Source organism: Python bivittatus, unplaced genomic scaffold (assembly GCF_059951505.1).
Source record: "Python bivittatus isolate LINGU-HERP-01145 unplaced genomic scaffold, Pbiv_v1 ctg000480_np1212, whole genome shotgun sequence".
NCBI classification, from domain to species: Eukaryota; Metazoa; Chordata; class Lepidosauria; order Squamata; family Pythonidae; genus Python; species Python bivittatus.
Genome location: NW_028277075.1, coordinates 85,421,128 through 85,436,740, shown reverse-complemented (window position 1 = coordinate 85,436,740; position 15,613 = coordinate 85,421,128). Strand labels below are relative to the sequence as shown.

General features: G+C 39.5%; 1 protein-coding gene across 2 annotated transcripts in view; it reads left to right on the top strand.

Annotated features, from left to right (window-relative positions):
• ESYT3 (extended synaptotagmin 3) overlaps positions 1–15,613 on the top strand; it is a 51,147-nt gene that overhangs the window by 14,666 nt on the left and 20,868 nt on the right. For both annotated transcript variants that reach the window (XR_015797185.1, XM_088146474.1), the window contains exons 3-7: positions 1,516–1,650; positions 3,412–3,488; positions 10,361–10,427; positions 10,528–10,617; positions 13,504–13,559. Coding sequence is in view for 1 of the 2 variants with exons in the window: in XM_088146474.1 (XP_088002600.1) it covers positions 1,516–1,650; positions 3,412–3,488; positions 10,361–10,427; positions 10,528–10,617; positions 13,504–13,559 (425 nt within the window). In the remaining variant the exon portion in view is untranslated. The remainder of the gene's footprint in view (positions 1–1,515; positions 1,651–3,411; positions 3,489–10,360; positions 10,428–10,527; positions 10,618–13,503; positions 13,560–15,613) is intronic.

Genomic DNA, 15,613 nt, shown 5'->3' with positions numbered 1-15,613 from the left:
ACTATCCTGTAATAGTCTTACTCATCCTTGCCAGCCCAAATCTACAATATCTTCCGTGTTAGTTGAATTGCAGTAAACTGACTGGAAGAGTTGTCATCAGCACCAGACTTTGGTCCTGTGTGACACATGGAATGAAATGTCCCCCTTTCCTAGTGGCAAGATTTGCATATTAGATTCTGAGGAAAAGTGAAATATTGAACTACTGTGTCTAATGTTATCTCAGAAGTTCATAGCAGAAGCAAGAATGGAGCAAGAGGCCATGCCTGGGATGAAAAACATTCAGTACTTTGGGAAATGTTATGCAGCCCAGGGGAATCATGAAGGAATCTCATTCGCAGCTTAAATTAAAGCAATATTGTCAAATGTTTGTTTCAAGCTTGAAAATAGTTTTTCTGAATCTTCTAATCTTGTCCTGTAGTTTGGAAGGGATTAGTATTATTATGGTTGTTGCATAGTCAGCCAGATGTTTACACTGGATTTGGCATTTTTGTCCACCTGTCGAGTCCTTCCCAAGAACCTGGGGTAGGCAAATGTTGTTGTTTAATAATATTAAAAGTATTGTCATAGGGTGTAAGTTGTTCCAAGTAAAGCTGCCTTTTGCAATTGACTGATGATGATTTTGTCAGTACTGATGGCCTTCAAGTGGTGCTCCAGATGTTTTGGAATTGCACCCAAGGCACCTATTACTATCGGTACTATCTTTGCTTCCTTTTGCCACAGTCATTCTATTTCTTTGTGCAGGTCTTTATATTTTGTGATTTTCTCCAGTTCTTTCTCTTCTATTCTGTGTCTCCAGGTATTGCAATGTCCACCATCCAGACTTTTTTGTTTTTCTTATCAACAACTGTTAAGTCTGGGGTGTTGTGTGGCAAATGCTTGTCTGTTTGAATTCTAAAGTCCCAGAGTGCTTTAGCTTCTTCATTTTCTATTACTTTGTCTATTTTGTGATCCCACCAGTTCTTGCTTGCAGGCAAGTAGTATTTCTTACAGATATTCCAGTGCACCATTGTTATTATTTTGTCATGCTGTTGTTTGTAGTCAGTCTGTGTGATCTTCTTGCAGCAACTGACTAGGTGGTCCACTGTTTCTTCAGCTTCTTTGCAGAGGCGGCATTTGCTGTCTGTCGCTGTCTTCTCAGTTCTGGCTTTGTATGCATTTGTTCTTAAAGCTTGGTCTTGTGCAGTCAGAATTAGCCCCTCTGTCTCTTCAACTTTCCTGCTCTTAGCTATTGCCAGGTCTTGATATCTGCTTTGCCTGCTAGTTTTTTTATGTAAAAAAACACTCAAGTGTTCATTTTTGCTGCTGGAGATTATCAGCTATTTGAACAAGTAACTGTACATATCTTTTACTTTGCATTTATTTTTACGGTTTCTTTGCAATGAGTGTATTGTCTGCCACTTTAGAAACTTAAAGACATTTACATAAGCAAAGTTAGCATTCTGTCTTTAAAATAATAATGGCAAACTACAGTAATAAACATGTCATGACTTTAGGCTTTTGTTATTTCATGAATAGGTTGTTGAACAGATCTGGCCATATTTTGGAGCAATTATAGAAAAGACATTTAAGGAAGTTCTTGAACCAAAAATCAGAACAAAAAATGTACATCTAAAAACATGTACATTTACCAGAATCCACCTTGGAGATAAGGTAAGGTGATGTCTTTGAAAATGACTGCCACCAGCCAGACTAGTAGTTTATGAATGTATTTTTTGTGTGCAGGTAGGCTTAAGATAGATCTAGATCCATTGCTTAATTTCTGATGATTTGCAATGCAAGGATTTCTGACATTCATTTTATTAATAATGGCTGTAATAAAATGAACCTGCTCAAACCCATGCCTTAAATTACTCAGCTGAAAGTAGAAGGTTTAGGGTAACAAAGAGTAGATGTATTGTCGAAGGCTTTCACGGCCGGAATACGATGGCTGGTGTGGGTCTTCCGGGCTGTGTGGCCGTGTTCTGGAAGTTTTGTTTCCTAACGTTTTGCCAGCATCTGTGACCAGCATCTTCAGAGAGCAGGAGCACAGACAGGAGCAGTTCTCTCTGTGCCCAGGATGAGGTGACCCTTTTGTGGGTATTTATAGAGATCTGAGGGGGGATTGGGGGTGTGTGGTGGGGGTGTTAGGGGGTGTGGGGGATGTGGGGTTTGGGTTAACGAGTGGCTGCTGAGGGTGATTAGTATGTTCATGAACTTATGAACATACTAATCACCCCCAGCAGCCACTTGTTAACAACTCAATAGAAGAAAAAACCCTGCCTAATCCCCAGGAAGATACACACGTATTCTGACACCAAAACAGCAGCCACTCGTTAACCCAAACCCCACACACACCCTAACCCCCCACCACACACCCCCAATCCCCCCCCCCCAGATCTCTATAAATACCCACAAAAGGGTCACCTCATCCTGGGCACAGAGAGAACTGCTCCTGTCTGTGCTCCTGCTCTCTGAAGATGCCAGTCACAGATGCTGGCGAAACATTAGGAAACAAAACTTCCAGAACACGGCCACACAGCCCGGAAGACCCACACCAGCCAAAGAGTAGATGTTTGTGCAGAAGGATTATGAACTCTATTCTACTCAAAATAGATTCTTGATCTCCGAATCTTCTGGTCTTGGCTGTACTTAGTGGTCCTCAAGGTGCTAGTATAAAAAAATAACAAAAGGATGTTGCAACTGTAGAATCTATCTCCTGATAGAAGGCAGTCCTCTGAAATATTCTTACGGTGTTTGCTCCCACCCTGTTCTAAATATTCTAGTTGTTGTCAAGTAGTCTGTATTTATAGGGGCTATCAGTGGCAAAAGAACCCCCTCTTTTCACTCATTAATCACTTAGTTCCTGAATGTATTAATATAAAAAGTGTAAAGAACCTATCCTTTGCTTTGTTAGGCCTTTTAAAAAAGCACACAATATTATTGAAAGAAAATGCCTTGCATTGTCTAATTCAGTTAATTAAGTAAGTACCTCATTTTGTTCAGTAATCCTAAGTAGTAATCAGCATTTCTTTTTTCTTAGTGAGTTTTTAAATTTTGGATGTCTTTTTTCTATTTGATTCAACAGCTAGTATTTTAGCTGGCTGAATTTTAAAATGCAAAATCAGTGGCTGTAGTACAGCCTTCCCCCAAATTTTGTCCCCCAGATGTGTTGGAGCAAAACTTCCAACTCCCTGGTGACTGGAAATGATAGAAGGTTTAGTCGCAATACTTCTGAAGTAGAAAATACTCTGTAATCTTTCTCTCCTACCCATTATTTTGTTTTCTTTCTGCAGAAAATATATTTTTTGGAATCATCATAGCTCCAGCTTGATGTTTGGATGTTATTATATTTTTGCTAAGATAGATGGGGTTTTCTTATGGGTATATTTCTCATCACTGTATGAATAACACTGCTGCGTGCTTTGTTTTCAGTGCCCTAAAATTAAAGGAGTGAAAGCTTATACTAAAGAAGTTGACCGAAGACAAGTGATCCTGGACTTGCAAATATGGTAGTATAGAACTGTATTATCTCCTATGATTTATCATTAGAAAGCATCTGATCAGCTTCACTAATAAGCAGTGAACAGTGAATTCTCTCTGTGAATCCTGTTGCTAATATTGATTGCTTTGCTTTTCCTAAAATAGTGCTATCGAATGTAATAGAGGCTAGTTATGGTACCACCTGTTCTCAAGCGTAAGTATATGAATCTGCAGAGGTACATTTATTGTGATGAACATGAGGTTATAGAAGTGTTTCTCTGAGAGTAGAACATGCATACAGATGAATGGAGATGAACATTTGCTTCAAATGGGAAAGTTAGATTGAGACCATCCATGAAGAATAATGATTACAGGCTATATTTATAGAAAAAATGTGCTGAGATAACCCTGATTGGAAGGCTGCAGTTTGTTCAACATGGTCTCTATTTAGCAGAGAATATGCATGTGAGTAAAACCAAGCTGTTACGAATATCTAGAAACAAGAACAGAATCATTAAAAAAACTAAGTACAGTACTTACTATGAATATAACTAAAGTGCAGTACTTTTGATGTGGAAAGCTGACTGTATTCTGTCTATAAGTAGTTTAATGATTGGTCATGGAATTATTCGTCTGGAAGCAGCCCTAAAGCAAAATAAATGAATAATATAGTAATGGCCAACCTCATTTGCCTTGAATTTTGTAATCATGAGTATCTGTGATATTGTGTGTTCATGTCCTTAGGTGCTCTGCATAGATAAAAGCATAGAACTCAATGAAGCCATGTTTGGTTAAGTATTGCCTGAATACTTTCAAATCTGCTCTTTAAAGATGCATTGCTGAAATTCTTCAGGAGAGTAATATATTTGGCTATAGGAGAAAACCGAACTAGCACGGGGCAACTGTTTCTCCTCCAGCTATTTTTATGAAAAAGTGATATGGGTGTTTTCCCACGGAGAGTTTGAGTGAGGAGGTAATTTTCCATTGCAAATAGACCTGTCTTATTTGGCTGGACTCCACAATCCTGCGTGATTCACAGGGGATGCTATTGTGAGGTCACCTGCTGCAGAAATAAGGAATAGGTGTCATCAAGGGAGGAGGATTCAAAAACCAGCTCATCCAGTTAGGCACCCCAGGGGACACCGCCTCGCATGTAGATTGGGAGTAGGTGCTGAGTCCTTCCTCCAGTGCAGAGGGAAAAGGTGGAACTATTGAAATCTTCAAGCCACATTCTTAGGCACTGCCCACATTCCTTCCCTGATTCATTGCTGCTTTAGCTCCTTTAGACTGTCGAGGGAGATAACAAAGGTGCGTTTTGCTGATGTGAAAATAAGGGGGCAACATGACAAACTATCAACTTCCTCTTAGAATAGCATTATAGGTGTTTCTGTTTCTCCATTTTTTGGTTTATCATATTACAATATTTGCTTATGTTGAGTAGTTTAGACTACTGTATAGGCAAGCGCAATATTTATAGCTACTACTTATAACTGACTTTCTGTTGGTTTGCTTAATCCCTCAAAATTGCCTTGTTCAAATATTTGTGAAAAGTGCCTACATATTTGCAGCATTCTCAACTCACCGAGCCACATTATGTTTGGTGATCCGCAAACTTATATGACCTCATGATGTATTTCCTTGTTCTCTGTGTCGGTCATGTGATCTGATTACCATTGCTTGAAGACGGAGGATCGGCTTCGATAACACTCAGCACATAGCTGCCTGTTTTGGGTAATTTACTTTTCAGGCAGTCATATGAAATATGCATATTTGTTTTGTTTTGTTTTGTTTTGTGGAACCAGGACACTTTGCTAGGAGAGATAGTACAGGGGAAAGAATTTCTATCATACTGGGGTTCCCTTCTCCAAGCTTTTGGGTGTAGTTTCCGTCGGCCTGACAGAAGTTGCCACCAAATTCTGATTTTGAATGAGAGAGAAGGAAAAATTATTAAATACATGGAGAGTGTAATATTAACAATTTATACTGAAAGTTATTTCTCATACTAATAAAAGGAATAGTAATTATCAAAGCAACAAAGAGATGCAGATATCTCATCTTCACAAAAGCACCCAAAAAGTAGGAGGTTTTGCTGCCATGGTTTGCCTACAGTAAATTAGATGTCTCATTTGAAAGTAGAGTACTTGCTAGAATTCCTGTATGGTAACGTTTGCCTACCTTCTTGTAGTTACCGTTACTCAGAGTTCTCCTTTCTTGGATTAACTGTTTCCAGATTTCAAGGAGGAAAGACTGACATTAAACTTAATTTTAATTGAATATTAAATAGTGACAATTTAATATCGTTTTTGTCTCACTTTATAACCTTAGTCTATTGCATACAGTATACAGTGGAACCTCGGTTTACAAACTTAATTCGTTCCGTGACTCTGGTCGCACCCTGAATTGGTCGCAACCCGAAGGAAATTTCCCCATAAGGTTCAATGTAATTACCGTTAATCCGTTCTGGCATGGAGGACAGGGAGGCGGCTATTGCTTGGAGGGAGAGTCCCCTTCCCTACGACCACGTGTCAGGGCTGGAAAATGGCCGCGGACCACGTGTCAGGGGTGGAAAAATGGCTGCAGACCACGTGTCAGGGGCAGAAAAATGGCCACGGACCACATGTCAGGGGCGGAAAATGGCCGTGGACCACGTGTCAGGGGCGGAAAATGGCCGTGGACCATGTGTCAGGGGTGGAAAAATGGCCGCGGACCACGTGTCAGGGGCGGAAAAATGGCCACGGACCACGTGTCGGGCGGAAAATGGCCGCAGACCATGTGTCGGGCGGAAAAATGGCCGCGGACCATGTCACAGGAGGGAAAATGGCCGGGTATCCTGTTCATACCCCGAGGCGGAGTTCACAAACCAAAGCAAAATTTTGCGGCCAGAGCTGGTTGTAACCTGAAAAGTTCGTTAACAGAAGCGTTCGTAATCCGAGGTTCCACTGTATCTTGCAAATGAGGTGGGAACCAAGGTGCTTCTGAATTTGTTTCGCTCCGGCATCAACACTACTTGCATGTCACTGAAGTGGCTCACGCATGTGCCCGGCAGTCTACGGTGTATTACTCAGCCATCATGGTCATGATGATTTCAGTAGTATGACTCTTGTGCTGTAACATAGGAAGTTATTTAAAAAGTAGAAATCAAATTAAATCTAAATATAGGCATTGATTTGTGACCAATGTAACTAGCATATTATGTGAAACCATTCTCTCCTTAGGGGAGATTGTAGCATGCTGTCTCTTCATCCTATTTCATTGGGTAGCTTTGCTTGGCTTAGCTTCTCCTTTTCCTGCCTCCACTAATTAATCTATTCTGCCCCATCAAGCCATTAAAGCAAGACTGAAAGGCAGAGGCCAAGAGGTCACTGAAGGGAGTAAGAAGGAATGTCCTCCCTGCAAAAATGCATGGCTGACTTACCACATTATGAAGTGAAATGAGGCACATTCTCACAGCCTTCCCCAACCTGGATGCCCTCCAAATGTATGGACTTTGGTTTTCAGATTGTCAAACAGCTTGGCCATTGCTGAGAATTGGTTCTGGGAGTTGAGGTCCATATACGTATCTGGAAGCACCCAGTCTGCTTTACTATCTGAAAAGTATCTTCCCCAAATGTGTGTCTTCCCCTGTTAAAACTATGTCTAAAATGATCTCACGGGACCACAACTTTTGCTAGTACTGAGCTGAAATGGTCCACATTGTGATTCAGGTGATCACTCATACAGGTGAAGTTTCTTTAACCATGGTTTATAGAAAAGTTTAAATTGGCTGGGTTTACACAACATGCTAAGTTAAACCATGCAAACTGCATGTAAGATGTGAACCCAGCCTGGGAACTGAAAAGGCATTTCAGGCATATGGGCAGAATGGCCATTTCTACCACATTAGCAGGGTAGAGGAGTTTTGGGACTACAAACACCTGATGCCACTAAACATTTCAACCCTAAGTTGTATCCTCTTGTCATTTCCAATAATCTTAGTCAAACAAATCATGCAACTGGATTTCAAGTGTGCTTGTTCTTCAGCTAGGAAAACACTTAATGCAATGTTAGCATCACATGATTTGTTACTAGATATTACTGGGCAAAATACAAAGCTGCTTCTTTGTAGGGCAACTGGGGGTATTTTCCAGAACAACTAGGGGTGTTTTTGCCTTGTCTGAAAGGAACTAGCTCTTTGATTCCTTCTATTTCTGGAATAAACATTAGCTTCCAGTATTATGCTTTATTTCTTGCAAGAAACAGTATGGGAAACATACTTTCCCCATAGTCCCTTCCATTTTTTATCAGATTCTGCAATTGCAGGAACAGAATTTACTTTTCACTTCCTCCAATAAATGTATGCAAGTGGATCTTTCAGGTTCTGGAGCCATCAACTTGATCCTCTTCGACCACAGTTAGAAACCAATGATGCCAGGAACCCAGTTTCCTGTGGGCAGACTTGATGAGCCCAGGAGAAATGCCTGAAAAGCTTCATGTTCCCTGCACCCCCCTGCTTAGGGTCTTTGGACTTAGCACATTCTGAAGATAAAGCAGGGGATACTGGCTTCCTGCCTCATTCTACACAGAAGCAAAGTCAGATGAAGGCTGTGCTTTAAAGAGCTCCTGCAAGTACACCCTTGCCTGAGGTGATGGGAACTTCAGGATGGTCTTTGGGGAAGAAGAGTAAGAGATGGGCTTGCTTCATGCACCAGAGTAAATGGAGCTGCTCTCAATATGCAGCATGGCCCTAGGGCTCCCTCCTGGCCTAGGATTCTTGTGTTCCTTAGACATATTTGCATCTGCTTGGTTTGGTTACAGAGGCAAATATTTTTTATTTTTGAAAAATAATCATGTATTTAGTTTTAGTCAGAAGAAAACAAAACTAGATTTTGCTGGTGGACACTCTGATCATTGAAGCATCTTCTATTGCTTTGGGTGTACACTTTGGGTGGTGTGCTAAAAGAAATTATTACCTCTTGCTGCCTAGGGTAGCATCACAATACAATCTCAAGTAGGGCTTTTTACACCACAGAAGGCTGCAGGAGTTGAATAAGCATGCTATCATCAGGTTAATGCAAAAACAGTTTGACAGCAGGATGTGACATTTGAAAGCAGGAGAAGGGATCATGCAGGAAATGCATATTTAGTTTAAACAGTGCCAAGATTGACATGTGAGGTCAACTAAACTGGACTTCGCTTCTACTTGGAAATGCTTCCTATCTTTCACTATGACATGACAGTACATTATTAGAGAGCAAAGAATGAACGTAAAACTGGTGTGACTATAAATAGACCTGTAGTTAGACCAAAACTTTTGAAGGGAACAGAGAAAGAATTGGGGGTGGGAGGCTGCTTGTTTGAGCCACATTATTGGGCACATTATTTTGAGCCATACAATTGGGCATACTATTTAAGTGGAAACATTTGGAGGCCAAAAGAGATTTGCGGAGTGCTCTCCAGCCCTCCCTAGTTATGAGCCTGGCTGTAAGACAGTGCTGTATTCATTACAATGCCTTCATACTTTTGGATTCTAAGCCCCATCACACAGGAAAATGTTAGAGTTCATACTTGATGGTTTGCTTGTATCTCCACAAGAAGAGAACTGTTGTGTAAACTCAATACAGTTGGGGTTCTTGTAACATGAAATTTGAAGGACAACATCTTGATGATAATTAATTAGTTCTGTTGCTATCAATCCGCAAAGATCTTATTTATCAGTAGACACAGGTTGTTTGCCTGCAATCATTTCAATTAATCAATATAAACTCATATATATTCACATTTAATGTTAAATATAGTTTAAAGATCAGAAACTTTGATTAGCCAGTGATTGACACTTCTTAGGTATTTTATGTGTGAACTGCTGTTCCTGTTATAAATTCTCTCAAAATTTGTTGAGACCCTAAGTGGCAGTAGTAGTAGTAGAAGTCATAATTTGCAGTCTTTCATCGGAGCCCTATTATAAAATAGTGTTAATCTTATTTCAGTGTAGTACTTGAATCTGAATGGTTCATCAACTTTCTTTGTAATTCCAGGGTGCTTTCTGATTACTGCAATTAGTAGATAGTATGCAGTTATTCTATCTCTTTTTCCTTAATGGATTTTTGTGTGAGGAAAAAGTAAAATATATATATATATATTAATGCATTATATCTTGTTTGGCAAAAAAGCAATCAGAGGGGGGGGGGAAAGTAGATAAATTTTCAACATGATTCTTTGTGTGTGTGTGTGTGTGTGTGTGTGTGTGTGTATATACATACATATATATATACATACATACATACTCATTAAATGTACCAAATTTCCTGAAAGTTATGTAGTGATAAAGGAGATGGGGTTAATTTGGCAAATATATTATTTGATGTGTCCCCCTAAAAAAATAAAAGTCTATAGGTTAAGGACTTTATTACTCTATCTGTAGCAGAAAACATTAGCGTGATAAGAAAGTAAAGTACAGGTAGTCCCTTGGTCAAGAACACCTGGTTTACGGACAACCATAGGTAAGTACGGAGCCTATTTCAGCAAAATTCAAGTTAAATACAGCATGATTCGAGTTAAATACACAATGGTTTGAGTTAAATACACAATACTACTTATAAAGTATTATACAATAATACTCTTCAAGCTTACATACAAATTTGACTTAAGGACAGACCTTGGGAATGGAATTCGTTCTTAAACTGAGGACTACCTCAAGTTGTCTGCTTCCCAGAGCAAATGGGAAGTGATATTGTAAAATATATCTGGTCTAAATCTGTATTCACATATAATCTTATTATGCCTTTTTAATCAGAGTTTTGTTCTTCATCTTATACTATAATAATATAAGAAAGCTCTTTAGAATAATAAGAAAAGAGTAATGTTTTGTCTTTCACTTTTTTGGTTTTTTCAAATTAATACCCTGCTAATTTAAACACCTTCTCAGTTATATAGGGGATTGTGAAATTCACATGGAGCTCTCCAAGCTTAAAGTAGGAGTGAAAGGACTACAGGTAGGTACAGAACAACTTTAGTATACATTTTAAAGATATTTCATATTTTTTCCTTCCTGGTGATTAATTCAATATTATTTCCTTAATCTTTTTTCTTCAGTTGTATGGAACATTACGAGTAATCCTGGAGCCCCTTCTGACAGATATACCCTTTTTTGGAGCTGTAACCATGTTTTTTATACAGAAACCTGTAAGTCAATTCTGATACACCATTATAGAAATAGGAGGAGGAGAGCCATGTTAGTCTGTGGTGGCAAAAAATCAGGAGTCTGGTAGCACGTTTTCCAGCTAACAAATTTTATTAAAAGGCATAAGATTTTAATTTGTTAGTCGAAAAAGGTACTACCAGACTCCTGATTTTTTGCCAATTTAGAAATAGTGTCCTTACATATTTGGACTGCTGATCTACATATTGTTTTATAATAGAATTGTGAATGTCCTTCTAAAATGTAAAAGATTATTTCTTCTTCCCAATCATAATTTTAAACAAAGAATCCCAAAACAAAACAAACAGGAAGATAGCTTTGAAACATGTTATGAGAGTAATTCAGAAATAGTGCTACTGAAGGAGTTCAGTTTATTTCACTTCAAATATTTCACTGCAGCTTTTCGAAGAAATACTCCCCATGATAGCTCGCGTATAGAAATAAAAGTATTAAAACTTTAAAGAAAAATATTCAGTACTAAAAGAGCAGTTTAAAATACTATACAACCTAGTCTAGCACTCATAAAACTAAATTGAAACAATTTAAAGGAAAAGTAACCCAACAATTAATAGTGTTAAGTAAAGAATTACATTCAGGCTAACATCCAAGAACCAAGTGGGTTTTCAAGACCCATCTAAAACAATAAACATGAATCCAAGCACATGTTTCCTGGGCCTGAGTTTCACACATTTGAAACCAATTCTAAAAAGACATCCATACTGCCAGCTTGCCCCGGGGTGAAGATGGGCCAACCACCATTTCAGGTGAGCAGAACTGCATTACCGCTGCCTCAGTCCCCCCCCCCCCCCCAGCCTATTGGGAAGGCAGTTTTCTTGCTTTGCATTAAAGGAGAGGTTTTTTTCTCCATGTTGGTGCAAGCAGAACAGACCAGTCTGCCTAATGAACTTCATTCCATCTTGCACAGCCTCTGTTCCTATTGGCTAGTATATGCTCTGGTGGGCATCTCCCCCAAGTCCCTGCACTGTGTCTTCAAGGCTGGACCTGGGGGCAGTGTTTAAGTTCAGTAGTGGAACAATGAAATGTTGGTGCCTTCCTGCCCTCCTGCCTGCCTGCCTGCTGCTTGTTTGAGTGAAAATGGCAAAAGTTCTGCCTAGGTTCCCCTTCTAGCCCACATTACAGGAAGAACTGTAAACTGCTACCTTTGGGGTTTTTTTACCAGTCCTCCAAAGACAAGCTGACAGAGGGGGAAGCATTTGGCCCTTGCTTTCCTGGCATGAATAGGGGAGGGAGGACTCATTGGAATCCACCAAAGTGGGGCCTTCTTAACCACTATCCAGGCAAGACACCTGTCCATCACGGTGGCCCAAGAGGAGGAAGGGTTGAAATCCAGAAAAGGGTTTCTTAAACTGACTTCATTTCCAGACAGTTTATGCACGGGAGACAAGCAGCTGAAGGCTGCAGGGCAGAAAAGCCTCTAGTGTGTAAAATCTACAGAACTGAAATATGAAAAACATACCAGGAATTTAGGTATTTCACCTACTCTGTTCATAACAAGATACTCCATTTGTGCAGAGTAGCATTGGGATGTGACAGAGGTTCAGTACACTATCACAGCAAACAGCCACACAATTGAGAATAATATCCTCTCCAGTAGAGTTAAAACTGTGGCGTATAAAGGACATTGATTTTATGCGCTTGAACAGCCCTTGGGGAAAAAAGGCTACAGAAGCCAACTAATCTGTAAACCTATTGCTGGTCTGTTTCAGTTAACATACAACCAGTGTTTCCAAAGTACAGGGTGATAAGGGAAAGGCATCATCTGAAATATGCTTTCTCAGATGGACAGTACTGTATTACCCTATAAGTATGATAAGATCACAGCTTTTATATTGTGTATTAGAGACCTTACACCACTCTGACTTTTCAATCATTTTGTACACTTCTAGAAAAAAAAAAAAAGTATTAGCTCAAAGTGTTGCTTCGGCACAAGACTCCTCAGCCTCCTCTCTCCATCATTGCGCTAAAATTAATGTTTAAAGTCTTGCACATTCAGACACTTACTGCCTTCACTACATGCCTTGAAAGAGATGCTTTATTTAGTAAGATGTATTCCAGGAGGAGGCCTCTAAGCCTCTGGTGGTATCCTCCAAACCCACTGAGGAGGCAGGGTAGAAAGCTTCAGCAGCTCTATGATAATTCAGCTCTCAGAATGCACTGTCATTCCTGAAACTAGCAATGCGAGTTCTGGCATTGGCCAAGTAGATACACCTGACAGACATGTGTTAAGTTTAGAACGTTGACACATGCTGATTGTCTCAGCCTTCCATTGCAAGGAAGTGAGAAGAATCCAGTCAGTGTGACAGGCTTCCCGTGAAGGAAATGAACCAAGGCCCTGATGATGCTTATTCATCAACACAAACCATTCAGGAATGTGACTGCCCTGAAGCTGCCCTGCTAGATGGTTAGTTTTCTTGCTCATGGAACTTGTAGCAGTAGCCAAACGCCTTTTATAATGGGCAGGTAATAGAAATGACCAGATGATTCCTCAAGGCTTGGGTGGTTGACAGTCTGAATTCACTCAGAATGGCCACACAATACTTGTGCTGAATTAAAATACCATAAACATTTCAGATGAATGAAAGATGCTTCATTGTTATAATTATGGAGATTTTATTGTACTCGCTATTTATTCTTGATTTTCTCAATGTTATGTGATATGCTCTGCATGGAGAAAAGATTGCAGATACATTTCCTGGTATCTCCAATAGAGCCTCAATGGACCGTGCATCTGACTTGATATAAACCAGCTCTCCATGTTCTTAACTTTGACAAATATTTTTTTGAGCAGTTCTGTATTTGTTTTCAGTATTAACCTTGCACTTTTGTTGCTGTTTTAATTCTTATCACAGCACTTGGAAATCAATTGGGCAGGGCTGACAAACTTGTTAGATGCTCCAGGCATTAGGTAAGTGCCCCCCAGATGTTACGGTTGAGCTGGGAACAATCTAAATGTTAAAATCTCAAAAAGGAGGTTAAATGTAAGAGATGTTCTATGGCAGTGTTGTCCAAACTTGGCCACTTTAAGATGAGTGGAGCATGGCTGAGGAATTATGGGAGTTGAAGTCCACTCATCTTAAAGTGGCCAAGTTTGGACAACACTGTTCTATGGCAATTCTAAACAGTGGTGGCTATTGTGGGTGGAGCACAGGGGCCATCAAGCAGAACCTACGTCCTTAGTAGGCATTCCAGCAAGTAGGGGGATAAGAGCTGCCCACACAGTGTGCCCCCTAGTAAAATTATTACAGATTCTTAGTTTTTTGTTTTTTGTTTTGTACTTCTGGTTAGAAATGTGATGGCCATTTGAGCTATTTGCTTTGTAATGGGAGCTTTTGCTTGCTTTGCCACTTAAGCCACATCTTGCATCTGAGCAAAACCAATGTCAATACTCAATAAAGGAAATAGTCATTTCCACAGGAAAGTTAACACTCTTATGGACTTGAGGTTTTGACAACATCCACATTCATTTTGAGCTACCTGGAAATAAAGACATCGCTGAGCCATTTATATGGTATTTTTCATTCATTAAAACAACCAAACAAAAAACAATATAGAAAAACATAAATTTATTTATTTATGTATACCTAAATTTGAAATACAAATAAATAAATACATTTATGTTTTTCTATATTGTTTTTTGTTTGGTTGTTTTAATGAATGAAAAATGCCATATTTACCCCATAGGAAGAAGGGTTTTTGTTTCCAGAAAGCAATTACCTGTGAATTTTGGAGGGTTATGAGTTTTGTTGTCTTACATTTACTGATAAGAAAAGTAAAAGCTGTTGAAATAAAAGAAAATAACATGAAGTGCATCCTTGAAGGAAATGCTTGAAGATTTAGTTGCTAGGGTGTGTGTGTGTGGGGAGGGGGAGTTTGCCTGGTGAATTTAACCCTTTTTGCTGCACAGAAACAAGCGTGCCCTTTATTTCTTTCCCTGCCTAGTTACTTTCTTTGCCTTGTCCCACCTCCATCCTTCCCCCTCACCCCCTGTTCTTTTTTCCTTGCTTTGTTCCTCTATTTCTTACACTTTCTCTCCACCCCTTTGTTTCCTGATTCTTCTGTTGGAAGGAGGGAGGGAGGGATGTATGTATGTTTCGCTGTGCTGGAATAATACTATGAGAAAATGGATGGTTTATGCAGCTAGGGAATCAATCAGTTTTGTAAATCGGCCATCTTATTTAACAAGCAAATAATTACAATTTATAGTTAACAATTCAATTGATACATTTTTGGCCTGGTCCCCCTTTTTGTTAGAAAAATGTGTATGTGTATGCACATATACAGGTGTTCATATAATGTACATTTATAGGATATGGGGTGAAACCTCCAGAATTGGTTGGGCATTGCACAGGATAATCGTCTGTGTGCTTATAATGTTTTAATATCCACTTTTCATGTTTGGAGGTCATTTTAAATCTGAGGCTATCTTCCTTTTGAGGAAGTACAATATCTAATGTGTATAGAAAGCTGAATGTGAAAAGCCCATCTCCCAACTTGTGTGTTGACTCAATCTGTGGATATTTTATAAAGCCCTGAAAAGAAATACTTCAATTTACTTCTGTATAATTCTCACAAGAATTGGGTTTGATTGATTTCCCAGGTTATTTTCAATGGCAAAGGTGTAGGCTGAAAACTGCAAGCCTTACTGGAGTACCAGTAACATCTTGGCTTTGTGTCTTCCCATTGATAGATAGATACAGTATTTGTACCTCCTGGGAAAAGTGTAGGTGTGACAGGAACAAGAAAACTATCCTATTGTGATTGCTGTCAGTATGCACTTTCACTTTTGTTTATTTCTAATAAAATAGAGCCACTTTCATATAGTGGTTAAAGCACCCACCTAGAACCCGGGAGACCGTGAGTTCTAGTCCCACCTGAGGCACAAAGCCAGCTGGGTGACCTTGGGCCAGCCCCTCTCTCTCAGCCTTAGGAAGCAGGCAAGGGAAAACCACTTCTGAAATC